We start from the raw sequence: 26,916 nt of genomic DNA, 5'->3' as shown, positions 1-26,916 counted from the left end.
AAGTGGGAAAGACTAAACCTTGGTGTGGAAGAATACACATTTGATACAACTATTTTTTAAATGCAAGGAACTTACTACTACAAATGTCAAAGCAGTCATTTTTGAGGGGGGAGGGAAATTGTAATTGGGAGGTACTTTTGGGGTGGCTAACAAAGTTCTGTTTCTTGACCAGAATTGTGATGACAACAAAGGTTACTATGTAACAATTCATGAAGCTATATATTTTGTCTTCTCCTTAAAACAAGAAAAAAATTGAATTTTTTTTGTCCCAGGGATAATACACCCTTGAATCCTGAATACAGATATATTAGTTATCAATGATCCAAAAATAACACTAATAAATACAGATGCAAAGATAAAGTAGTAAAAATTAAACTATGCAAATCAAAATATAAACTACTTCAGCAAGACATCAAAAAGAAGGTTAATTAAATTCGATCTGCCAGCTTAGTAAGAGCATTTGAGTGCATTTTATAAAGACTTCCATTTAATACACAAGAAAGCAAACTCTTTTCACTTACCCAAGGTAAAACCCCGATAATTTATTCACTGGCAGGCACAATTCAATTCTTGCAACACAGATTTTGTTTTTGATACTGGTTTTAATCTACATGTCTCTTAACTACTCTCACATCTTCCCATTTCTCATATCAGCATTTAATATCAGCTTTAAAAATTATTTCATGTAAAAATGGTTCCAAAATGCACTGCAGGTATTTCTTAGCTTACAAGAATTTACACAGCGTCACAACAGCTGGCAAACAGGACATTAATACATCAAGAGAAGTGGGGCACCTGGATGGCTCAGTTGGTTAAATAGGCATGGGATTCTCCCTCTCTGCCCCTCCCCCTCCACACACTCGCTTTCTCTCTCTCTCTCTCTCTCTCTCTCTCTCTCTCTCTCTCGGTCTCAAATAAATTTTACACCAAATCCTAAAGTATGCTCCAGGAACCCCTAGCCCTAGAAGATACTCTGCAAAAAACTTAGTCTATGGGGAAATGCTATGTATTACTATATCCCTCCCAATTTAAGAGATTATCAATGAACACCAGCATATCATAGAAGTTTTACAGTAAAGAATTACAGTAAAGTTTTACAGTTTTACAGTAAAGAATCATTTATTATTTATCCCCAATTGATTTTTTCTTAATCTACCATTTCCTAAGCTTTGCCAACACAGAACAATTTTTCCTTGTAATGCTTTCTAACATTACACAGCTCAGAAAATTATAAATTATTAGGAGGGAGTGGAGAGAAGAAAAAAGAGATACAAATTAAAAGGCTATTTGAAATAATCAAAGTGAGAAAATTAAGGAATGGAACCGAATGGTAGCAGTAAAGAAAAAAAAAGGGGGGGGGAGAAGTGATGAGAGACATTGCAAAATAAACAAATAAAAACTTCAAACCAGATAGCAGATGACTATCGAAGAGACAGATGAGTCAAGGATCACATTAAGTTTTTAAATAATGATCCTGATACTTACCAGCAATTAATAAAGTGGTTTGTGAAAGGGAAGATGGAGAGGAGATGATATTCTATCTCAGATGCTGAAAGTGAGATTATAAAAAGCTAAATAGAAATGTACAGTAATCCCAAGGAGACCCGGATTACAAATGGGTGACGGGACATGACACGTCTTTCAGAATGACAATAATTCGTGTTTGCACAAACTAGAAGGAAACATCAAGACCTGAGAAATGAAACCACAAGGTAATAGCTGAAAGAGAGGTAAAATCCTAACAAAGGCTAAGAACTCCTTGAAAAGTAGCACAAAAGAAAAACAATAAAACGTCAAAGGCTGCACCCTGCAAACACTGGCAATTGAGGAAGAGGAGGAAAATGATTAAAAGTGACTGGCAAGGGGCGCCTTGGTGGCTCACTTGGTTGAGAGGCCAACTCTTGGTTTCAACTCAGGTCATGATCTCAGGATCCTGGGATGGAGCCCCAAGTCAGGCTCCACGCTCAGCAGGGAGTCCACTTGTGGATTCCCTCTCTCCCTCTCCCTGTCCCTCCCCCAGCTCGTTCGTTCTCTCTCTCTAAAATAAATAAATAAATATTTTATTAAAAAGTGACTGGCAAGTATTATCAGATGCTGAAGAAACAGCAGAGCAAGTGTTAGGAAAAGGAACAAAGAAGCAAAATATAGTGCAACAAAGAGGTCATGGGGATAAAAGACAAAGAACAACGAGACTTGGCAATAAAGTCACCAGCAAATTCTCAGTTTCAGAATGACAGTGACAGTAAAGGGATAAAAAGGAAATAAGGGCAGTGACCACAGAAAAACCACTCAAGAAGTTTTCTGGAAGAAAAAATAAAAACTTTTTCAAGATAGGAAAGACAATATGCAAAGAAAGGGTAGAGGTTAGTATCTCAAGGGCACAAGAAGAAGTTAAGTTTATAGGAAAAGAGTCCCTAGAGAAATGTGATCAAAGGATAAATAAAATGATCAAGAGATGTGATATTCAAATTATTGTACAAAAAGGAAAAACAATGCTCCATTAATAACACAAGTTAAACCTGAAATGAGACTATGCCACAAAAACTCAGTTCATGAGTCTCTACCAATGTACAAGCAGACCTGGAGATATTGCAGGTTTGGTTCCACACCACAACAATAAAACAAGTACCATAATAAAACAAGTCCAATGAACTTTCTGGTTTCTCAGCACATATAAAAGTTCTATTTAGGGGCGCCTGGGTGGCTCAGTTGGTTAAGCGACTGCCTTCGGCTCAGGTCATGATCCCAGAGTCCTGGGATCGAGTCCCACATCGGGCTCCCAGCTCGGCGGGGAGCCTGCTTCTCCCTCTGACCCTATCCCCTCTCATGCTGTTTCTCTCTCTCTCTCTCTCAAATAAATAAATAAATAAAATCTTAAAAAAAAAAAAAAATAAAAAATAAAAAGTTCTATTTACCCTATACTGTAGCCTATTAAATGTGCAATAGTATTATGTCTAAAAAAGCAATATATATACCTTAATTAAAAAATATTGCTAAAAAATGCTCAACATCATCTGAGATTTTCACTGGTGGAGGGTCTTGTTCTCCATGTTTATCATGCTGCTGACTGATCAGGGTGCTGGTTGCTGAAGGCTGGGGTGGCTGTGGCAATTTCTTAAAATAAAACAATGGAGTCTGGGGCACCTGGGTGGCTCTGCTGGTAGAGCACACGACTCTTGATCTCAGGGTCATGAGTTCAAGCTCCACAGGGGGCGTGGAGCCTACTTAAAACAACAACAACAACAACAACGGAGTCTGCCACATCAATTGTCTCTTTCTCTCACATGTGACTTCTCAAGCATGCAATGCCGTTTGATAGCATTTTACCCACAATTAGAACTTCTTTCAAAACTGGAGTCAATCCTCTCAAACCCTGCCACTGCTTTATCCACTAAGTTTATGTAATATTCTAAATTCTTTGTCGTCGTTTAAATAATCTTCACAGCATCTTCACCAGCAGATTTCATCTCAAGAAACCACTTTCTTGGGGCACCTGGGTGGCTCAGTTGGTTAAGCATCTGCCTTCGGCTCAGGTCATGATCCCAGGGTCCTGGGATCTAGCCCCACATCAGGCTCACTGCTCGGCGGGAAGCCTGCTTCTCCCTCTCCCTCTCCCACTCCCCCTGCTTGTGTTCCTGCTCTCGCTATCTGTCAAATAAATAAAAAAAATCTTTAAAAAAAAAGAAACCACTTTCTTTGCTTATCCATAAGAAGCAACTTTTCATCTGCTCAAATTTTATCATGAGATTGTAGCAATTCAGTCCCATCTTCAGGCTCCACTTCTAATTCTAGTTCTGCTATTTCCACCCCATCTGCAGTTACTTCCTCCACTCAAGTCTTGAACACCTCAAAGTCATCCATGCCAAGATTGCAATCAACTTCTTCTAAACTCCTGTTCATGTTGATATTTGGATCTTGTTCCATCTATTACGGATTTTTTTTTTTTTTAAGATTTTATTTATTTGACAGAGAGAGACAGCGAGAGCAGGAACACAAGCAGGGGGAGTCGGAGAGGGAGAAGCAGGCCTCCCTCGGAGCTGGGAGCCCGATGCGGGGCTCGATCCCAGGACCCTGGGATCACGACCTAAGCCGAAGGCAGACGCCTAACCATTTGAGCCACCCAAGCGCCCCGCCCCTATCACGGATGTTCTTAATGTAATCTAGAATAGTGTACCTTTTTTCCGGAAAGTTTTCAATTTACTCTGCCTAGATCCATCAGAAGAATCACTATCCATGGCAGCTATAGCCTTACAAAATATAGTTCTTAACTAGTTAAGACTTAAAAGTCGAATGACTCCTTGATCCGCGGGGCTGCGGAACAGATGTTCTTTTTTTTTTTTTTTTTTTAAAGATTTTATTTATTTGACAGAGACACACAGCGAGAGAGGGAACACAAGCAGGGGGAGTGGGAGAGAAGCAGGCTTCCCACGGAGCAGAGAGCCCGATGCAGGGCTTGATCCCAGGACCCTGGGATCATGACCTGAGCCGAAAGCAGACGCTTAACGACTGAACCACCCAGGAGCCCCTGTGGAACAGATGTTGTTGGCCGCATGAAAACAACATTCATTTTGTTGGACATCTCCATCAGAGCTCTGAGGTGACCAGGTGCATTGCTAACAAGCAGTCATATTTTGAAAGGATCTTTTTCTCTGCAGAGTAGGTCCAAACCATTTGTAAACAGATGTGCTGTCATCCAGGCTTTGTTGTTCCAGTTATAGAATATAGAGTAGATTTAGCATAATTCTTAAGGACCCTGATTTCCAGAATGGTAAATGAGCACTGGCTTCAACTTAAAGTCATCAGCTGTATTAGCCCCTAACAAGAGAGTCAGCCTCTCCTTTGAAACTTTGAAGCAAGGCATTAACTTCTCTCTAGCTACAAAAGTCCTAGATGGCATCTTCTTCCAACAGAAGACGGTTTCGTCTACAATGAAAATCTGTACTTAGTGTAGCTACCTTCACTGATGATTTTAGCTAGATCTTCTGGATAACCTGCTGCAGCTTCTACATCAGCACTTGCTGCTTCACCTTGAATTTTTGTAGTACGGAGAGGACTTCTTTCCTTAAACCTCATGAACCAACGTCTGTTAGCTTCAAACCTCTGCAGCTTCCTTACCACTCTCAGCCTACATAAAACTGAGGAGTTAGGGCCTTGCTATGGATTAGGCCTTGGCATAAGAAAATGTTGTGGCTGGTTCCATCTTTTATCTATATCACTAGAACTTTCACCATATCAGCAATAAGGCTCTTTTAGTTTCTTATTGTTCATGCGTTCACTAGAGTAGTACTTTTAATTTCCTTCAAGAACTTTTCCTTTGCATTTGCAACCTGGCTAACTCTTTGGCACAAGAAGCCTAGCTTTTGACCCATCTAGTCTTTCCACATGCCTTCCTCACTAAGCTTAATCATTTCTAGTTTCTGATCTGAAGTAACAGACATGTGACTCTTCCTTCTGCTTGAACTTAAAAGGACATTGTGGGTTATTAATTGGCCTAATTTCAATATTGTTGTGTCTCAAAGAACAAAGAAGACTGACAATCAGACAAAGAGACACAAGGAAACAGCCAGTTGGTAGAGCAGGCAGAATATACACAACATTTACCTACTAAGTTCACTGTTACATAAGCACAGGTTGTGGCACCCAAAAAAATGACAACGGTAACATCAAAGATCACTCATCAAAATGACCATAACAAATATAATAGTGAAAAAGTCTGATCCATTAAAAATTGGGCAGGGGTGCCTGGGTGGCTCAGTCGGTTAAGCGTCTGACTCTTGATCTCAGCTCAGGTCTTGATCTCAGGGTCGTGAGTTCAAGCGTATTTAAAACAAAACAAAACAAAAAACAAAGGGCAGAAGACATAAACAGACATTTCTCCAAAGACATACAGATGGCAAAGAGACACATGAAAAGATGCTCAACATCACTCATCAGAGAAATGCAAATCAAAACCACAATGAGATATCATCCCACACCTATCAGAATGATTAAAATAAAAAACGCAAGAAACAAGTGTTGGCAAGGATGTGGAGAAAAAGGAACCCTCATGCACTGTTAGTGGGAAGGAAAACTGGTGCAGCCATTGTGGAAAACATATGGAGGTTCCTCAAAAAATTAAAGATAGAATCACCACATGATCTAGTAATTGCACTACTGGGTATTTACCCAAAGAATACGAAAACACTAATTTGAAAAGATATATGCACCCCTATGTTTATTACAGCATTATTTACAATAGCCAAATTATGGAAGCAACTCAAGTTGAATGGATAAAGAAGATGTGATATATATACAGTGGAATATTACTCATCCATAAAAAAGAATGAAAACTTGCCATCTGCAACAATATGGATGGACCTAGAAGATATAATGCTAAGTAATATAAATCAGTCAGAGAAAGACAAATACCATCTGATTTCACTCATATGTGGAATTTAAGAAACAAAACAAAGAAAAAACAAACAAACAAAAAAAACCCCAAGACTCTATTAGAGGATTCCACTTTCTTTTTCTAAGTAAGCTTTACACCCAACATGGGGCTCAAACTCATGACCCTGAGATGAAGCGTCACCAACTGAGCCAGCCAGATGCCCCAGATTCTATTAAATACAGAGAATAAACTGGTGGTTACCAGAAGGGAGGTGGGGGGGGAATGGGTGAAACAGGTGAAGGGGATTAAGAGTACACTTATTGTGATGAGCACTGAGTAATGTACAGAATTGCTGAATCACTATATTGTACACCTGAAACTAATATAACACTGTATATATATATATATGTATATATATATAATTTTTAAAGATTTTATTTATCTGTCAGAGAGAGAAACAGAGCAAGTACAGGCAGGGGGAGAGGAAGAGGGAGAAGCAGACTCCCCACTGAGCAGGGAGCCCGATGTGGGACTCGATCCCAGGACCCTGGGATCATGACCTGAGCCGAAGGCAGACGCTTAACCGACTGAGCCACCCAGGCGTCCCTATAACACTGTATATTATATGACAATGAAAAATGAACAAAATAAATAAACGAAATAAAAAGTTTAAAATATTGTGAGAATTACCAAATGTGACACAGAGACACAAAGTGAGCAAATACTGTTGGAAAAATGGGGCTAATAAACCTGCTCAATGCAAGGTTGCCACAAACCTTCAATTTGTAAAAAACACAATATTTACGAAGCACAATAAAGCAAAGGCACATTAAAATGAAGTGTACCTATGCTTAAATTACAAGCTTCAAAAGACAGACACCAAGCAATGGGAAAGGAATTCCTTTTTTTTTTTTTTTAAATTTTATTTTTAAGTAATCTCTACACCCAACATGGGGCTCGAATTCACAACCCCAAAATCAAGAGTCACATTCTACTGGAATGTGACTCTTATGTGAATAAGGAATTCCATTTCAAATAAACATATATAAAATGAATAACCTAAGTTTCCACTTTAGGAAACTAGACAAAGAAGACCAAATTAAATCCAAAGAAAGCAGAAGAGGGGCACAGTGCCTGGTGGCTCAGTTGGTTAAGCATCCAACTCCTGATACTGGCTCGGGTCATGACCTCAGGGTCATGAGATCAAGCCCTGCATTGGGCTCCATGCTCAGTGCATAGTCTGCTTGAGATTCTCTCTCTCCCTCTCCCTCTGCCCCTCCCTCTGCTTGCTCGCTCGCTCTCTCTAAAATAAATAAATAGGGCACCTGGGTGGCTCAGTCGGTTAAGCGTCTGCCTTTGGCTCAGGTCATGATCCTGGGGTCCTGGGATCGAGTCCCACATCGGGGTCCCTGCTCATTGGGAAACCTGCTTCTCCCTCTGCCTCTGCCTCTCTCTGTCTCTCATGAATAAATAAATAAAATCTTAAAAAAAATAAATAAAATAATACATAAAATCTTTTTTAAAAAAAGAGAGGGGTGCCTGGGTGGCTCAGTCGTTAAGCGTCTGCCTTTGGCTTGGGTCATGGTCCCAGGGTCCTGGGATCGAGCCCCCCACTGGGCTCTCTGCTCGGCGGGAAGCCTGGTTTTCCCTCTCCCACTCCCCTTGCTTGTGCTTGCTCTCTCTCTGTCAAATAAAAAAATAAAATCTTTTAAAAAATAAATAAAAATTTTTTTAAAAAAAGGAATTAGAGCAGAAATCAGTAAAATTAGAAAAAGGAAATCAATAGAGAAAAATCAATAAAACCAAAAGCTGGTCCTAAGAAAAGTTCAATGATATTGATAAGCCTCTAGCTGAGCTAACTAAAAAAAAAGAAAAAAGACACAAATTACTAAAATCAGAAATGAAAAAGGAGACATCACTAAAGATCCCATGGATATTGAAAGTATAATGCAAGAATACTATAAACAACTCTATAAACAACTCTATGCCCACAACTTTCATGACCAGGTGAAATGGACCAATTCCTGGAAAGACAACCTGTCAAAATTCACACACACACACACACATACACACACACACACACACACACAATCTGAATAGCTCTATACTTCTATTGAGGAAATCAAATCAATAATTAAGAACCTTCCAAAACAAAAAGCACCAGACCCAAATGGGTTCATTGGTGAATTCTACCAAACATTTATGGAAGAAATTATACCAATTCTCTACAATCTCTTTCAGAGGACAGAAGCACAAGAAACACTTAACTCATTCTATGAGGACAACATTACCCTGCTACCAAAAACCACTACAGGCCAATATCTCTCATGAACATAGGTGCAAAAATCTTCAATAAAATTAGCAAGTTGAATCCAACAATATATAATAAGAATTACATGACAAAATCAAGTGGGATTTATCCCAAGTATGCAACAATTAGAACTTCTTTCAAAATTGGAGTCAATCCTCTCAAACCCTGCCAGATGATTCTATCAATAAATGCAGAAAAAGCATTTGACACCCATTCCTGACAAATTTTTCTACTATGATCAGGTAGGTACAAGACAACAATGTCCCCTCCCACCACTCCTTTTCTTTTTTTTTTTTTTTGTTAGTTTTACAATTCATTTAATTGCAACTGGTAATCATCAAATTAGCAATGGCTATCTTCAAAAGTTGTGACATTAGCTTTGCTGTCATTTCTCAAGGATAATCAGATACCAAGTCATAGGCATTTCCCATATATGATACATCATATAATCAGACTTGGTTTATCACCAGCATTGATAAAACCAGACCTAGGGAAAGCACTAGGTCTGGGGACACATGCATGGTCTTAATATAGCAAATGTTTAGCCTGCCCTGATTATTACAAAATCAGAACAGCGAGAATATTCGTGGCCACCACTCCTTTTCAACAGGAAGGCCTAGCTAATACAATAAGACAAGAACAGGAAATAAAAAGGATACAGATTGGGAAGGAAGAAACCAAACCATCTTTGTTCATGGATCATAAGATCATCCATGAAGAAAATCTGAAAGAACTGACAAAAACACTCCTGGAACTAATAAGCAATAATAGCACAGGATACAAGGTTAGTATACAATTCAATTTCTTTTCTATATGCCAGTAATAAACAAGTGGATTTTGAAATTAAAAACAAATTACTATTTATATTAGCCACCCTCCAAAAATGAAATACTTAGGTTTCTAACAAAACATGTATAAGAAAGAAAACTACAGAACTCCTATGAACAAATTCAAAGAAGAGCTAAATAAATGGAGAGGAGTTCCATGTTCATGGACAGAGGTGTTCCATGTTCAGTGTTGTCAAGATGTCAGTTTTTCCCAACTTAATCTATAAATCCAGTACAATCAAAATCAAAATCCCAGCAAGTTATTTTATGGATATCGACAAAGTATTCTAAAGTTTATATGGAAAGGTAAAAGACTCATAATAGCTCAATATTGCAGAAGAACAAAGTCAGAAGACTAACACTATCTGACTTCAAGACTTACTATAAACTGTACACCTGAAACTAAACTGTGTGTCAACTATATCAAATAAAAAAATAAATAAAAATTTTAAAACACTATAAAGCTATAGTAGTAATGAAGACTATGTGGTATTACAAAAGAATAGACAAATCAATCAATGGGACACAAGAGAGGATGTAGAAACAGACTCACATAAATACAGTCAACTGATCTTTCACAAAGAAGGCAACACAATGGAGCAAAGATAGTCTTTTCAATAAATCATGCTGGAACAACCGGACAGTCACATGAAAAAATGAAAGGCAATCTGAAAAGACTACATACTATATGATTTCAACCATATGACATAAAGGCAAAACTACAGAGATAGTAAAAAGATCAGTATTTGCCAGTGGAAGGGGGGGGTAGAGATGAATAGGTGAAACAGTGAAATTTTAGTGAAGTGAAAATACTCTGTATGATACTATAATGATGGATACATGTCATTATATATTCATCCAAACACATAGAATATACACCAAGGGTGAACCATAATATAAACTATGGACTTTGGGTGATTATGATGTGTCAATGCAGTTTATCAACTTTAACAAAGGTACCACTCTGGTAGGAGATGTTGATAATGTAGAAGGCATTGCATGTGTGGGGATGTAAGATATATGGGAAATCTCTGTACCCTACCCTTTCCCTCATTTTGCTGTGAACTTTCAACTACTCAAAAAAGACAGTCTTTTTTTTTTTTTTAAGATTTTATTTATTTGACAGAGAGAACAAGAGAGCACAAGCAGGGGGAGCAGGAGAAGGAGAGGGAGAAGCAGGCTCCCTGCCGAGCAGGGAGCCTGATGTGGGGCTCGATCCCAGGACCCTGGGATCATGACCTGAGCTGAAGGCAGACGCTTAACCATCTGAGCCACCCAGGCGCCCCTAAAAAGACAGTTTTATTTAAAAAATAATAACTGGGGCACCTGGGTGGCTCAGTTGTTAAGCGTCTGCCTTCGTTGGCTCAAGTCATGATCCCAGGGTCCTGGGATCGAGCCCCGAGTTGGGCTCCCTGCTCAGTGGGAAGCCTGCTTCTCCCTCTCCCACTCCCCCTGCTTGTGTTCCCTCTCTCGCTGTCTCTCTGTCAAATAAATTAAAAAAAATCTTTAAAAATAATAATAGGGGCGCCTGGGTGGCTCAGTCGTTAAGCGTCTGCCTTCGGCTCAGGTCATGGTCCCAAGGTCCTGGGATCGAGCCCCACATCGGGCTCCCCGCTCCGCGGGAAGCCTGCTTCTCCCTCTCCCACTCCCTCTGCTTGTGTTCCCTCTCTTGCTGTGTCTCTGTCAAATAAATAAATAAATAAAATCTTTAAAAAAAATAACAATAAGTAAATAAAAATAAAAATAAAATACAAAAGGCTAATAAAAAATAAGCAAACAATCAAGAAAACTTTTAAGAATATAGGTATAACATGAGAATATTAACTATATCAGTCATACACTTACCTCAAAAAAATTTTTTTAAAAAACGAAAACAAGATTCACTTTTATCTTGTTCTTAAGATTTTATTTATTTATTTGAGAGAGAAAGAGCATGAGCGGGGCAGAGGGACAGAGGGAGAGGGAGAAGCAGACTCCCCACTTAGCAGGGAGCCTGCCGCGGGGCTTAATCCCAGAACCCTGAGATCATGACCTGAACTGAAGGCAGACACCTAACTGACAGAACCACCCAGGCGCCCTTCTTGTTTCTTATCACAGGTAATTCAAACTAGAAAAAGAAATCTGACTATTTAGTAAAAATTCTTATTTCCAAGTTAACATAAATTCTTAAAAATAATTAGCTTATAATAATACTTACATCATTTGTAATATGTATAGCTTTACACAGCTTTATATAGTTTTATATATCTATAGATGGCTTTTGTTTAAAGATCTTTTTCCCCATTTATGCCCATAAAAAGAGTGGTGAAATCGATTTCTCTTTTACTTTTCAGATCCAAATCGCTATCCACTACAATAGTTTTCTTCAGCTTAAACCTATATTCATTTTCTTAAAACTCTTCAAATCTAACTTAATATGTATAGAGAGAGCCCATTATTTGAAATTCTTTCAAAATAGAAACAAAGTCCTTAATTTTGTGATTATATAAACTTTTCTAACTGAAAATGCTGTTTTCAAGAATTCTGATTTTATTGAGAGGAAACAAGGCTTCTGTTACATTCTACCACCTTGGGATATGTCAAAAAATAAAGTGCCTTCTCAACCTACCAATTGTTCTGGTTATTCTTGGTTACTTGGTTATTAAGCCAAAACAGGAGATCTCAAATTAGTATTCTCATAAGTGGGCGTGAAATCGTAAGTGACATATGCAAGAAAATAAACTTTGATCCATAACTCATTCCACATACAAAAATTAACTTGAAATAGACCATACACATAAATGTATGAGCTAAAACTAAAAAATTTCTGGAAAACATAGGAGAAAATCTTTGTGATCTTGAGTTAAGCAAAGATTTCTTAGATACAGCCTTTTGGCTATGCCAAAAGCCATAAAATCCATAAAAGAAAAAACTGATAAACCAAAGAAACTCCTGTTCTTCAAAACAATACTATTAAGAAAAGGAAAAGACAAGCCACAGACTGGAAGAAAATACTTCCAAATCACCTATCTGGTAAAGAATCTGTATCTAGACTATATATAGAACTTTCAAAATTCAGTAACAACCCAAGTTTTAAAAGTTGGGCAAAAGATTTGAACAGAATCTTCCCTCAAAGATATATAGACAGCAAATAAGCACCTAGAAAGTACTCAACATCATTAGTCATTAAAATTAAAGCCATGATGAACTACTACGACAAACCTATCAGAATATCTAAAGTTGGGGAAGCCTGAGTGGCTCAGTTGGTTAAATGTCTGCCTTCGGCTCAGGTCACGATTCCGGGGTCCTGGTATCGAGTCCTGCATTGGGCTCCCTGCTCAGCAGGGAGTCTGCTTCTTTCCCTCTGTCTCTCCCCCAGCTTGTGCACTCTCTCTCGCTCACTCACTCTCTCTGTCCAGTAAGTGAATAAAATCTTTAAAAAGAAAAAAAAAAGTAAAGTTAAAATTCCAAATGTCAGTGAGATTGCAGGACAAGTGCAACTCTCATATTCCTCACAGAACTATAAAAACTGTTTTGGAGGTCGCCTGGGTGGCTCAGTTGGTTAAGCGACTGCCTTCGGCTCAGGTCATGATCCTGGAGTCCCTGGATCGAGTCCCGCATCGGGCTCCCTACTCGGCAGGGAGTCTGCTTCTCCCTCTGACCCTCCCCCCTCTCATGTGCTCTCTCTCAAATAAATAAATAAAATCTTACAAAAACAAAAAAACTGTTTTGGAATACAGTTTGGCAGTTTTCAGAAGAAATTAAACACACACATGTCCTATGACCCAGCCATTCCAGTCCTAGTATTTATCCAAGAGCAATGAAAGTATATGTCAACATAGAAATTTGTTCAGAAATGTTCACAGCAGTTTAATTTGTAACAGGCAAAAGTTAAAAAAATTAAAATGTCCATTCTTAAATGAAGAGATAAACTGTGGTCCATACAATAAATGATACTTGGCAATTAAAAAGAATAAACAATTAATACATGGAATAACATAAATGAATCTCAAACACTATTATGTTTTTTGTTTTTGTTTTTTTTTTTTTAAAGATTTTATTTATTTATTTGAGAGAGAGAATGAGATAGAGAGAGAGCATGAGAGGGGGGAGGGCCAGAGGGAGAAGCAGACTCCCTGCTGAGCAGGGAGCCCGATGCGGGACTCGATCCTGGCACTCCAGGATCATGACCTGAGCCGAAGGCAGTTGCTTAACCAACTGAGCCACCCAGGCGCCCCTCAACCTCAAACACTATTATGTTAAGTGAAAGAAACTAAACAAAAACTATAAACTGTATGACTCAATTTAAATAATACACTTTTTTAAAAGGCACACTAAAGAAAGCAGATTGGTGTTTTCCTGGAAGGGGGTGGAGTAAGAGTAGTGAAGAGGGGGAATGGGACAAAAGGGAATGATCATAAAGGGGCATAAGAAAAATCTGAAGGTGATATGTTCATTATCTTGATTGTTACAAAGGTTTAGTTTATTCTAAGCATTCAAAATCCCAACACTTGTGGGGAGGGTATGGCCACCCCACTGCCCAGCCACCACCATTATAAAGAACTCCACCAGAAATCCAACTGGCTTCCAAACTGGGGGGAAAAAAAGGAAAAAAAAATCCCAACACTTGGTTATTCAGTACTTCCTACTCATTAAATTACTTAGAAAGAGGAAAAAAATAAAACCAAACCACCAGATCAATGCACTCTGACAGCTGGAATCACAGAAACACAACTTTTATTCAATTTCAAAGCTCAGAGAAAAGGATTTGAACTTTCTCATTTAAAGAAATAATACTGTATGTAGAAGGCTTAAAAAAATATATACATAAGAAATTCTACATGACAGGATTCCATTTTTTAAGTGACATAAAGATTCCTAAAACTTTTCAATTTGTAGAACCCAAAATAGCAAGTATAAAAATATACCTTCTCCAGGGTGCCTGGGTGGTGCAGTTGGTTAAGTGCCCAACTCTTGATTTCGGCTCAGGACTTGATCTCGTGAGATAAGCCCCGTGGCTCAGCAGCAGAGTGTACTTGAGATTCTCTCTCCCTCTCCCTCTGCCCCTCCCCATTGTGCGCTTACTCTCTGTCTCTAAAATAAATAAATCTTTAAACACACACACACACACCTCCAAACTTGTGATTTTTGTATTCAACTTCTAAAGGAATCAAAGATGAAAATGGATTCTTTCTACAAGTTCAATTTTTAGTATATTCCATGAGCAGTATCAAATACAGAAAATGTGCTCCACAAACTCACCATTTGTACAACAGACTCCCTTAATCTTGTCTCTTCTTCAGTCATGAGAGTCAATTCTTTGCACACCATGGCAGCCAGCCCCACGTCTAAGCATTCTGGATCTGCTGCCATCTTGAAAATGAGTTCTTCATGTGAAAAGACACAATGGCGCCTCAGCCGTCGGTAATGATTGACACACTGACGTCCAATGGGCAACTGTAAACAAGATTGTCAAATTAAATTACTTGCTGATAACATCTTCCAGAACAAAACCACTATTTAGCCTACAGATCCTGTTTTATTATAAAAAAGGCAGAATATCAAACTCCATTTGAACATAAGAGGAACTGTAAATATTAAATCTTTATGGCCCAGTAGGAATTTCAAAGGCCTTCCCACAGAAAATTTCCATAATTTTGAGATGCTAAGCTTCTAGCCTAAGCTATTGATTTTCTACTCATTATGTACAACAAGAAGTACAAGTTCCTTGATATTTAAATGAAGCAGCAAACTCTTTTAGACCACTTTAACATAAGCTGCCTTTAAAGAAAGAAGAAAAAACATTTAGGTAATAAAGGGTTAAGTGGACATATTCAGCATGGAGGTTTCGTCAGACCAAAAAGCAGAGATGTTATTAAAAGTTAAAAAAAAAAAAAAGAAAAAGAAAGAAAAGAGGAGGAAAAAAGTACTACTTCAGCAATTCACATTAACTGACTTCTATTATAAGAACCAAAGCAAAAGATGATTTACATTTTAGCATCTAGAAACTCTTTTAAAAACATCAGTCTGGCCTAAAGAGAATCCAAGTAAAATCATGAGATTATACACTTTATTCTCCCTAAGTGAATAAACAAGTCACTAGATGATCACTTTTCATAAATCATCAGATACACCCTTTAAGATAAATTCTGAAAATTCTTTACCCATCAAGCTTTAAGCCAAATTATGATACTAGTTATACTATATAGGCATACCTTGGAGATACTGTGGGTTCAGTTCCAGACCACCGTAAATAAAGTATCACAATAAAGTGAGTAAAATGAATGATTTGGTTTTCCAGTGCATATAAAAGTTATGTTTACATTATACTAGTCTATTTAGTGTGCAATAGCATTATGTCTAAAAAAAACAATGTACACAACTTAATTCAAAAATACTTTCTTGCTAAAAAATGCTAACCATCACCAGAGCTTTCAACAAGTCATAATTACTAATCACAGATCACCATAACAAATAATAATGAAAAAGTATGAAATATTGCCAGAATTCACAAAATGTGACACAGAGACATGAAATGAATAAATGCTATTGGAAAAATGGTGCCAACAGACTTGCTGTCTTGACACAGGGTGGCCACAAGCCCTCAATTTGCAAAAAATGCAGTATGTGTGGAGTACAATAAAGCAAAGTGCAATACAACAAGGTATGCCTGTACACAAACACACACACATATATACACACACACTTCTCCATCCCTCCTCCCTCCTCTCTCTCTCTCTTTCCCCAACTTCTATCCTCCTGTCCAGTGGAAAAACTTGGGTAATTTAAATGGGAGTTTTAGTTTATATTTGAAAACTATGATATAACAGAGAAAAAATAAGAAAATGGACCTTTATAACCTTTAAGAATTCACCTCTATTTTGAGAAAGGCAGAAAACAATCACAGGAATCACATTTTGAGAATATAAGACTATCTCTAAATCAAGCAGTATTCCCATACTTCCTTTTTTTTTTTAAGTAGGCTCCACGCCCAGTGTGGAACCCAATGCGGGGCTTGAACTCATGACCCTGAGGATCATGACCTGAGCCGAGATCAAGAGTCGGATCCTTAACTGACTGAGCCACCCAGGCGCCCCTACATACTCTTTTAAAGAAACAATCTTTCCAAAGAAAATAATGATACTGAACTTATGATCAGGGATTATTTTGTCTATTAACAATATACTCTTTCATTTCCTAATTCATAAATATTTACTTGTTAAACATTTTTCATATAGCTTATTAACAATGGCAAGAAAATATGCCGATCTTAATTATTACAATCTGTAAACAAGCCATATAAAATAGAACTGATTATCCATTGTGGCTTATAAAACTTAGTACCATCACTATATTCTAAATCTAAAGCTGCTATAACTCTTCATTTCTATCACACCCTTCTTCTAAAGAGTTTCAAGGACTTCTACATATATCATCTCACTTGTCTGAGGTTATTAAGCGTATCTTAGTATCTTCATATACAAGGTAAAAAACTTAGGCTCAGTGAAATTAAAAGAGCTGCCCAAGGCCACACATCAACAATAGTGAACACATTATAGGCAGAAACCATCTCTAATTCATTTCTGAATTATCTCTATTTCCTACCCTACATCTAGACAAGAAGTAAATCATAAATTCTAATAAATGTTAGTTGAATTTTAAAAAATAGACCTCAAACCCAAGGGAAAGTCTTAAGCTCAGTCTTGCTCATACTGCTTCCTAAGCCTAATAATGTTTTAAATTACTAGATCAAATAAGGTTACTCATCATGTCATTCATTAACCAAGGAAACAAAAATCGTGAAATCATGAATCATGAAATTTAATATATTAATGTGCCTATAGAAAACATAAGACCCAGTACTACTAAAAATATCTCCCCGTTGGGGAGTTTGGGTGGCTCAGTCGGTTGGCATCTCTTGATTTTGCTCAGGTTGTGATCTCAGGGTCCTGACCTCAATGAGATCAAGCCACGTGTCAGGCTCTGTGCTCAGCGTGGAACCTGATAAAATTCTCTCTCTCCTCTGGGTGCTCTCTCTCTCAATCAATCGATAAATAGATATATAGATAGATAAATAAATAAATATCTCCCCAAATGTTGAGAGGAGACCAAAAATAGAGCATCACTAAAGGAAAAATAAAGTCAAAGAATGTATCATAAATTTGCAGTCTTTTCCCAACATGACATAATCATAACTAGTTACTTTTTGATATCTACCTCATACAAAAAAAGCAAAATAGCAATCACTGGCATTATCATTTACTTTATTTTTTAAAAGATTTTATTTATTTGAGAGAGAGCAAGCGAGAAAGCGTGAGCAGGGGGGAGGGGTAAAGGGAGAGGGAGAAGCAGACTCCCTGCTGAGCAGGGAGCCCAATGCAGGACTTGATCCCAGGACTCCGGGATCATGACCTGAGCTGAGTCAGATGCTTAACCGACTGAGCCACCCAAGCACCCCTGGCATTATCATTTAAACAAAAGTATATCCGATAGAGATCTCAATACTATAGTTACTCTTTAAAATAAGTTTCTTAAAAGAAATACAAAAAAACATAAAACGATAGGAAGAATAAAATCATCTAATTGTCTATAAGAAGGAAAGTAATAAAGGGATATTTTAAAATAAAAATCTGAGTTAGATATTTGAAAATATGGGTAAAATTAATTCTTAAAAAGATCTGGTTGTCAAAAAAAAAAAAAAAAAAGATCTAGTTGTCATTATAAAATCCTTAAGTTGCTCAGAGAAAGCAAAGACTAGAGGAACGACAGTCTCTCAGAAAAGAAAGATTTAAAAACTATCGAGTGCTCATTTAAAATTCAAACAGAATGAGGAAAAGAATGAATGGATGAGAAGTAAAGAACTATAAAATCTTCCAAATAAAAACTGTAATGGAAACTCTAACCGAACTTTCTAAATTACAATAGCCATTCCAGTCTCTACTGAAATATTCATGAATCCTCCCCTCCCCAGCTAAGTAAATATGGCCACTAAGACGCATTTTCCGGGAGTGTTAGTAGACGTACAACAGCTACTTGCTATAGAACAGACCCAGTCAGCAGTACAGAAGTTCACAGCTTCAGCAAAGTTGTAGCCCTGGTTAAATCCAGAATGATAGGCACGAGGAAATGTCACAACAAACTCGCCAGCACACTGATTGGTCCTGTACACCTAAATGCAAAGTGGGAACAGGGATACAAAACAAAACAAAATAAAAACAACAAAAAAGAGGAAGAGATTTTATCAGTCACTTTCAGAAGCATTTTCTAAAATTAAAAACAGTAAAGCATTCACCTACACATACCAGAAAATAGTATCAGGGTTTAAGAAGCAGCCTGAACTCTTTCCTTCTTAAAATAGTCAATGATAACAAAATACAGTAATTCACAACAAGAAGTAGCAGACAAATTCTCAAAGAGAAAACGTTACTCTCACCGGGCTACTAGTTTCTGAAACTTGATAAAATTTTTACAATTAAGAGACTTTTTCTTTTATTCCTTTTATCCTCGTGTTGTCGGTAACATTAAAGAATGGAATTTCCTCCTACTCTTACATAATTTTTTGGAAATTAATTAATTAGATCGTATGTTATATGGAGATATCCCCAAAATCAGTTTTCCTGGATCCCACTTATTTTTATAATATTACGTCTTTATTTATTTTAGAGAGAGTGTGTGCATGCCACCCAGCCACCCCAATACTATGTGTCTTTAGAAAAATCCCAGATTCTAGTATGAATTCACTCTGCTTTCAGCTCAGGTCATGTTCCCAGGGTTCTGGGACTGAGCCCTACATTGGGCTCCCTGCTCAGTGGGGAGTCAGCTTCTCACTCTGCGCCTCCGCCTGGCTCGGTGGACATGTGCGTCAGGGCACGCGCTCTCTCTCTCTCCCAAATAAATAAATAAAATCTTTAAAGACAAACTAACACTGGGTGCCTGGGTGACTCAGTCAGTTAAGCATCCGACTCTTGATTTCGGCTGAGGTCATGATCTCAGGATCGTGAGATCCAGCCCCACATCAGGTTCCATGCTCAGCGCAGAGTCTGCCTGAGATTCTCTCTCCCTCTACCTCTGCCCCTCCCCCCGTTCATGCTTGTGTGCTCTCACTCTCTCTCTAAAATAAATAAATAAAATATTCTAAAAAAAAGTAAAAAAGGTATTCATAGTATTTCATTATCGCATATAAAAAGAAAGCTGTGAAATCTTTAATGAAATATGATCTCCAAAGGATAAGTATTAGTTACTACAACTATCACTTAAAATACTTACACTCTGGTTAAACAAAGATAATACAGATAATAAATAATACGGAGTATTATTATATACACTAGATAATAAAGAATATAAGATTTTTGTCAAAACCAGGATATAATGGTTTACTGAAAACAGAAGGCTATTTTAATAGGTAGCTATACATAAAGTACGATTAATACTTTAAAACACCTCTTTCTTACCAAAGAAATGCTGTTCCCTTCAGAATATAAATTCTAATTTGGCTAGAAGATGAAATAATCTTTTGCTTCCAGTTATAAAACAAAAGATATGTTGTGTTTCTAATGAAAAGCTAACATAACCTTAAAATAAAAATACTAAAAGGAGACACAATAAGACTCACAGGCACACCATGCTCCATCAGTACATTGGGGTTCATGATGGTGACTAACTGATGCAGGAGATCAGGCTGGGATTCAAATAACTCAGGAGCCAGCTCCCTCATCACCTCCTCCAGCTGTTCGGCAGCATGAGATGGCACACCATACCATGTCTTTGGCTCCCCCCTAGCAAAAAGAAATAACTGTTTAGCTAGGTGAACATGGTACCAATGAGGCCAGGGTCTCTCATTTGAATCCTCTAAACTATAATTAATTTTATCTTGTTCCATGGTCACAGATTATATACCCTGAATCTTGGCAAAACAACTCATAAATCTGTTCATAATAGGAGGTAAGGCAAAGTATATAAATAGGTAAATACATACTTATCACTACTATTAGAATTAATTCAATTCTAAATCAATAATTTAATTAATTCAATTAATGCAATTCAAAGCGCATGAACTCTTTAAGGTGGATCACTAAATAGTTTCTTCAAAAAGGAAAGACACTATATGAAAAATAAGCATCATTCCAAAGAATACTGACATACTACCTTGTTTCCCAAGTCTACTGGACATTCCAATTATCCCCACAATGCTCAAAGTTGAAGTCAACACTCTGTAGAATACCTTTTCATAACTTCATTAAGTTGGATTTTACTATCCAAAAAACTAAGGCAAGGGTAGAAATTGTTGAAACCTTGAAAAGAGTTCTATCTACAAATCTTAAGGACCAAAAACTTGGCATCATTAATGCACTAGACTTTAGTGGACTAGAGTTCATTTATGATACTAAGTTGTACTCCTAGGAAACGGATTTAGTGAGTCATGCTATTTATAAAATAGCTGAATTTCCTAATCCAAATACAATCCACTGCTGTCTCCAACAGAACTTACTGCAACAATGAGAATGTTCTATGTCTGTGCTGGCCAAGACATAGGGCCCTAGTCACCAGTGACCATAAAGTACTTGAAATGTTTCCCGTAACTGGGGAAGTACATTTTTAATTTTACTTAATCTTAACTAATTTAAATAACCACATGTAGCTAGTATTGCACAGCACAGTGATGAAGCAGAGAAATAAAATCACTATAGTTTTCCAGTACTACATAGTGTGATTTGAGTAGTATCATCCAAATGGAGAAAAATATCATTTAATTGATAATATAATAATGGACAAGGAACTGGGCAAGTAAATAAAAGCTGTGGGGGAGACACAAAAAAATTCAGCCAAAGAATTTAATGAATATGCATGTAACAGGCATTTTTAGGGAAAATGTTATTAAAAAGAAAAAAATCATTTAATAATTTCCAATCCTAAAGGCTTAGTCAGATCTTAATTATATATACTTTTTAAAATTATACATCCTTTAAAATCCTACCTTGCATATCAAAAGATATATCAAAGTAATTTTCATGTATACCAAATTAAGTATCATTTGGTCTAAAACTCCAGGCTCCGCTGCATGTTGCATGCACATACTTTAAAAGGGAAGGTGTCTGAGATGTATATACCCTTAGGACCTTCTATACTTCTCAATATATTATCCTACTTTGGGAAGGAAATACTTTTAAATTCAGTTCTTGCTAATATATCACCTAGTATCATTATACCTTTAAAAGGTTCCTAAGCACGTAACAAAGATCATACATACCAGTGTAAGTAGTTGATGGAATAACTCCAATGATCTTCAATGTGCCAGCAGAAAGAAGAGAAACACATTCCTACATAGAGCCATGGCACTTTCATACCAGAGATGTCTACATTAATATGTGCAAGAACAGACTGCTCTAGGACAGGCATATTATTCAAATTCCAACCAGAAAGCGCATATTCCTATCAAGAAAAAAAAAAAGATGTAAATGCAAGATCAGAAATGACAAGTGCCCAATAGAAATTTCAAGGGAGTCTTAAAAAAACAAGTAAAGGGCGCCTGGGTGGCTCAGATGGTTAAGCGTCTGCCTTCGGCTCAGGTCATGATCCCAGGGTCCTGGGATCAAGTCCTGCATCGGGCTCTCTGCTCCTTGGGAGCCTGCTTCTCCCTCTGCATCTTTCTCTCTCTCTGTCTCCCATGAATAAATAAATAAAATTAAAAAAAAAAAAACAAGTAAAAATTGTATATAGTATTTAAAATAATCTAGTCCATCTGTGCTCTTTGCAACACATAACTCATATACCTATTTAATCTCATCTCCTGTCTAAGTGGTATTCAGATTTCCCTTTTAATTATTTCAGATACCTCTGGTTTATTCTGAAGCATATAAGCATTTTTACACTACCCCTCCCTAGCTTACTAGTAAAATAATGTGAGACTCATTTTAATAGGTATTATATTTCTATTTTACCCTCAGTAGTGTAACTTCCCAAAATGTTTACCACTGTATTTACAGAACGGTGTCAGATACTATGGTAACAAAAAATAATAAGACACATAATCCTGCATTTATGTCAACACCAAAGACTAAGATGATGCAGAAAGTCACCACTACCACCCTCACTACAAACACATCTAGAAATATTAGATAAATTATAATAATAAAAACATCTGTTGCATAGATGAACTCAAAAGAAAAAACAATTTCCAGTTTCCAGAAACAAAGAAAGGAAGGAAAGGCAGAATGAAAACTATTGTCTGAGTTTTCACTGAGGTTTCTAACTGGCTATAAGGACCAGACACCAAGTTTCAAAAACCTACCCCTGAAGCCATATGAAGAAAAGCCTTAAAGTGCTTATCATCCTTCTGAAGAGCAGTTCTCAAAGTGGGGTCTAGGGAACCTAAGACTATTTCAGGGAATCTGCAAAGTCAAACTATTTTCATAATAACTGTAAGATGTTATTTGCCTTTTTTACTCTCGTTCTTGCAGTAAAATAGTGTGAGTTTTCCAGAGGATACAGGATATGTGACATCACAACAGACTGACAACAGACTGAATGCAGAAACAGATAAAAGAATCCAACTGCCTTCTATTAGGAGGTTGGTAACTGCTGAACCTGGATGCCAGGTACTGAGGGAAGGAGGGAAATTCCTTATTATGTATACTTTTACACATTTGAAACTTTCTGTAATACAGAGTTTAAAAAATAAAACCTGCAAAGTAAGGGGTTTAACAGCCAATGACAAAGCTGAAGAGAGAATATGTCAACTAGAACTCAGATTTGAAAGTATCGTCCATAATGTAGCACAAAAAAAATGAAAACTCTATGTGTGATTAAGAGTCGCAGAGGATAGAATAGGAAAGTCCAGCACAGGTTTAAGTTAAGAATTCCATTAAGAAATAAAGACATATGATTCATACCCTCAATAGGCTTTTTAAAAATAAGGCTTTCAGGGGTGCCTGGGTGGCTCAGTTGGTTAAGTGTCTGCCTTCAGCTTAGGTCATGATCTCGGGGTCCTGGGATTGAGCCCCGCATCGGGCTCCCTGCTCAGCAGGGAGTCTGCGTCTCCTTCTCCCTCTGCCTCTCCCCCTGCTTGTGCTCTTTCACTTTCTCTCTCTCTCAAATAAATACATAAAATCTTTTTTAAAAAAATAAAAATAAAAAATAAAAAACTTTCAGTTGTTTTATATTTTAAGATTTTATTATTTGAGAGAAAGAGCAAGCGAGAGAGAGTGCTCATGAGTGGGGGAAGGGGCAGAAGGAGAAGCAGACTCCCAGCGGAACACAGAGCCTGACTCAGGGCTCAATCCCAGGACCCTGAGATCATGACCTGATCCGAAGTCAGACACTTAACCAACTGAGCTGCCCAGGAGCACCAAAAGGCTTTCAAAAATTACTACTCAATATGTTTTTTAGTTGGTCAGCTGGTTGTCTGAAAACATAATGAACCAGTTGAAGAGATAAGGCCTACATACAAAAAGTTTCAAGACAAGGCCTGAATGGTTCAGTTGGTTAAGCGTCTGCCTTCAGCTCAGGTCATGATCTCAGGGTCCTGGGCCCCTGCTCAGCTGGGGGTCTACTTCTTCCTCTCCCTCTGCCCCTTGCCCTGCCTGTGCTCTGTCTCCTGCTTTCTCTCTCTCTCAAATGAATAAATAAAATCTTAAAAAAAAAAGGGGGGGGGGCGCCTGGGTGGCTCAGTCGTTAAGCGTCTGCCTTCGGCTCAGGTCATGATCCCAGGGAGCTGGGATCGAGCCCCGCATCGGGCTCCCTGCTCAGCGGGGAGTCTGCTTCTCCCTCTCCCACTCCCGCTGCTTGTGTTCCCTCTCTCGCTGTCTCTCTCTGTCAAATAAATAAATAAAATCTTTTAAAAAAAAAGAAAAAGACAAAGCTGTATATATTAACCTCCAAATACAGATAAAAGAGCAATTTCTTTAGTTCTTCAGGATGGGTTTGCATCATTAACAAAACTTCATAGAAAAGGAAGAACCCCAGTACAGCTTGGAAAAAAGAGATAACCTTTGACAGTAAATAACAGAGAGACCAAAAATATACTGTTCTGTCTGGTGAAGGTGAAGAGCAGAATAGTCACACTCAGAAATACAGGAAATAAGATTAGAAAAGAAGAATCTTGGACCTTTAATCTTACATTTCAAACTAAGAAGCTTGGATTTGATCCTATACTCAGAAGGGATATAAAACAGAATTTGAAAAATGGAATAATATAAACACAGTATGTTAAGTATTTTTAAACTTTTGATTATGAAAAACTTCAAACATAAACAAAAGTAGACAGAATTGCATACTGAACTCCCAAAGACCTTTCAACCTTAAAGTTTTAAATAAACCAATATATAAAAAAGACTACAGAGAAAAGCAATAAGAAAATGGTTAACATAACAGGCCTAAGATTGCAAAAAGTCTGCTTAAAGTTCTGTCAGCTGGTATATGCAAACTTAACATGATCAACAGTTCCCTACACTAATACAGAGTGATTCACAATGCCTAGGATGTACAATGTGGTTTATATACACTTGCTTTCCTTCTGGGAGTCTGGGATTTTAGTATGTGTTAAGGAGAGGATGCCTATGTCACCAGCCTCCAGTAAAAACCCTGAGCACTAAGTCTCTAATGAGCTTCCCTGGTAGGCAATACTTCATACATATTGTCAATTTGATACTAATGCATCCTGTGTAACTCCACTGGGAGAGGACTCTTGGAAACTTCTACTTGGTTTTCTCTGGACTTGGACCATGGATCTTTTCCCTTTGCTGATTTTGCTTTGCATTCTTTCACTATAATAAATCATAGCCATGAGCCCTCCCAGAAAAATCACTGAACCTGGAGATGGTCTTAGGGACTCCCACCACAAGTGGTCATTATGTAAGACCATGGCAAGCATCCCAACATGATGTGATAGGACCTAGACAAGGATGGTAGCAGTGGGTATGAAAAATAAGGCAATCCTATAGAAAAATAATGAAAAGTGAATTAACAGGATTTAGTCAAGGATTTAATATGGAGCAAAGACAAGAAGAAAAAAAAAATGCTCCCAAGGTTTCAAGTCCTATGCCTCTTTTTATTTCTCAGAAGCCCTGTTGGTAGAGCACACTGTATTCATATGACAAATACATTAACTTCGGAAGGACTTTTCCAGTTAACTACGATACCAGAGAAATATGCTATCAGATATCAAGAGCTAACCCATAAAGAAGTTCAACATAAATGTACAACTCCTGGTGAAAAGCTAGCAGTTATCTGCTATTCTAATACAGTAACTTTCAGAGAGCAGTAATGAACTGATATAAATATATTAAAAAGTCTGAAGGCTTTTTTTTTTTAAAGATTTATTTGAGAGAGAAAGAGAATATGGGGGGGGGGGGGAAGAGAGAGAATCCTGAAGCCGACTCCCCCGCTGGGCGCAGAGCCCAACTCGCGACTTGATCTCACCACCCAGAGATCATGACCCAAGCTGAAACCAAGATTTAGCTGCTCAACTGAATGAGTCACCCAGGCACCCCTAAAAAGTCTGAAAGTTTTATACACATTGTCTAATTAGTCCTTAAAATCCCTTTGTAATAAACAGATTCTCTCATTCCATCTTACAACACAAAAACAGTATCCTGAGAAAAACATTATTGCTTAGAAAATGAAGAACAAATCCATGACCCAGTCTAGGAAAAAAGGCTGTATCACCTGTCTCTGCATACTATGGTTTGTTACAACCCAGCATTTCTCCACATCCTTACAAGAAGGTGAACTGAGCAAAAGCAGAAGTAGGTAAATGAATATTCATTCAAAACTCAAACATGGAGGATTATTTATATTATTAATATTGTCACTTAGGTTTGACACTGAAAATGATCTTTTTTTTTTTTTTTTTAAAGATTTTATTTATTTATTCATGAGAGACAGAGAGAGATGCAGAGGGAGAAGCAGGCTCCCAAGGAGCAGAGAGCCCGATGCGGGACTCGATCCCAGGAACCCGGGATCATGACCTGAGCCGAAGGCAGACGCTTAAACCATCTGAGCCACCCAGGCGCCCGACACTGAAAATAATCTTTAAAAACTCTATGACCTTGTCTCTAAGATTAGAAGATATAAATACCCATTCAAGAACAACTTAAAAATTCAAAACAGAGGGGTGCCTGGGTGGCTCAGTCGTTAAGCGTCTGCCTTCGGCTCAGGTCATGATCCCAGGGTCCTGGGATTGAGCCCCGTGTTGGGCTCCCTGCTCTGCAGGAGGCCTGCTTCCCCCTGCCACTCCCCCTGCTTGTGTTCCCTCTCTCACTATGTCTCTCTCTGTCAAATAAATAAAATCTTAAAAAAAAAAAATTCAAAACAAATAAAATTCAGAAAAAGGCAAGAGCTATATAATGAAATCTCTTCCCAATAATTCAATAATTGCCTACCATTTGGCAATGGAAGGGTATAAGGAAACTCAGATTGATGCATCTCTTTAT

At 37.7% G+C, this 26,916-nt stretch overlaps 1 protein-coding gene and 1 non-coding gene across 2 annotated transcripts in view; both read right to left on the bottom strand.

The window, feature by feature from the left end:
- KDM5A (lysine demethylase 5A) overlaps positions 1–26,916 on the bottom strand; it is a 94,173-nt gene that overhangs the window by 39,363 nt on the left and 27,894 nt on the right. Inside the window, exons 11-14 of the mRNA XM_032390704.1 lie at positions 21,735–21,916; positions 20,100–20,262; positions 18,537–18,656; positions 14,750–14,944 (exon numbers count right to left, since the gene is read on the bottom strand). Of these exons, the coding sequence (XP_032246595.1) occupies positions 14,750–14,944; positions 18,537–18,656; positions 20,100–20,262; positions 21,735–21,916 (660 nt within the window). The remainder of the gene's footprint in view (positions 1–14,749; positions 14,945–18,536; positions 18,657–20,099; positions 20,263–21,734; positions 21,917–26,916) is intronic.
- On the bottom strand, positions 9,140–9,271 carry LOC116623706. Its single transcript, XR_004297740.1, has one exon. It is a non-coding gene; the product is annotated as a small nucleolar RNA SNORA72 (small nucleolar RNA).

Source organism: Phoca vitulina, unplaced genomic scaffold (assembly GCF_004348235.1).
Source record: "Phoca vitulina isolate PV1807 unplaced genomic scaffold, GSC_HSeal_1.0 scaffold59, whole genome shotgun sequence".
NCBI classification, from domain to species: domain Eukaryota; kingdom Metazoa; phylum Chordata; class Mammalia; order Carnivora; family Phocidae; genus Phoca; species Phoca vitulina.
The sequence above is the reverse complement of the archived record's forward strand: the minus strand, read 5'-3'. Positions and strand labels throughout refer to the sequence as shown.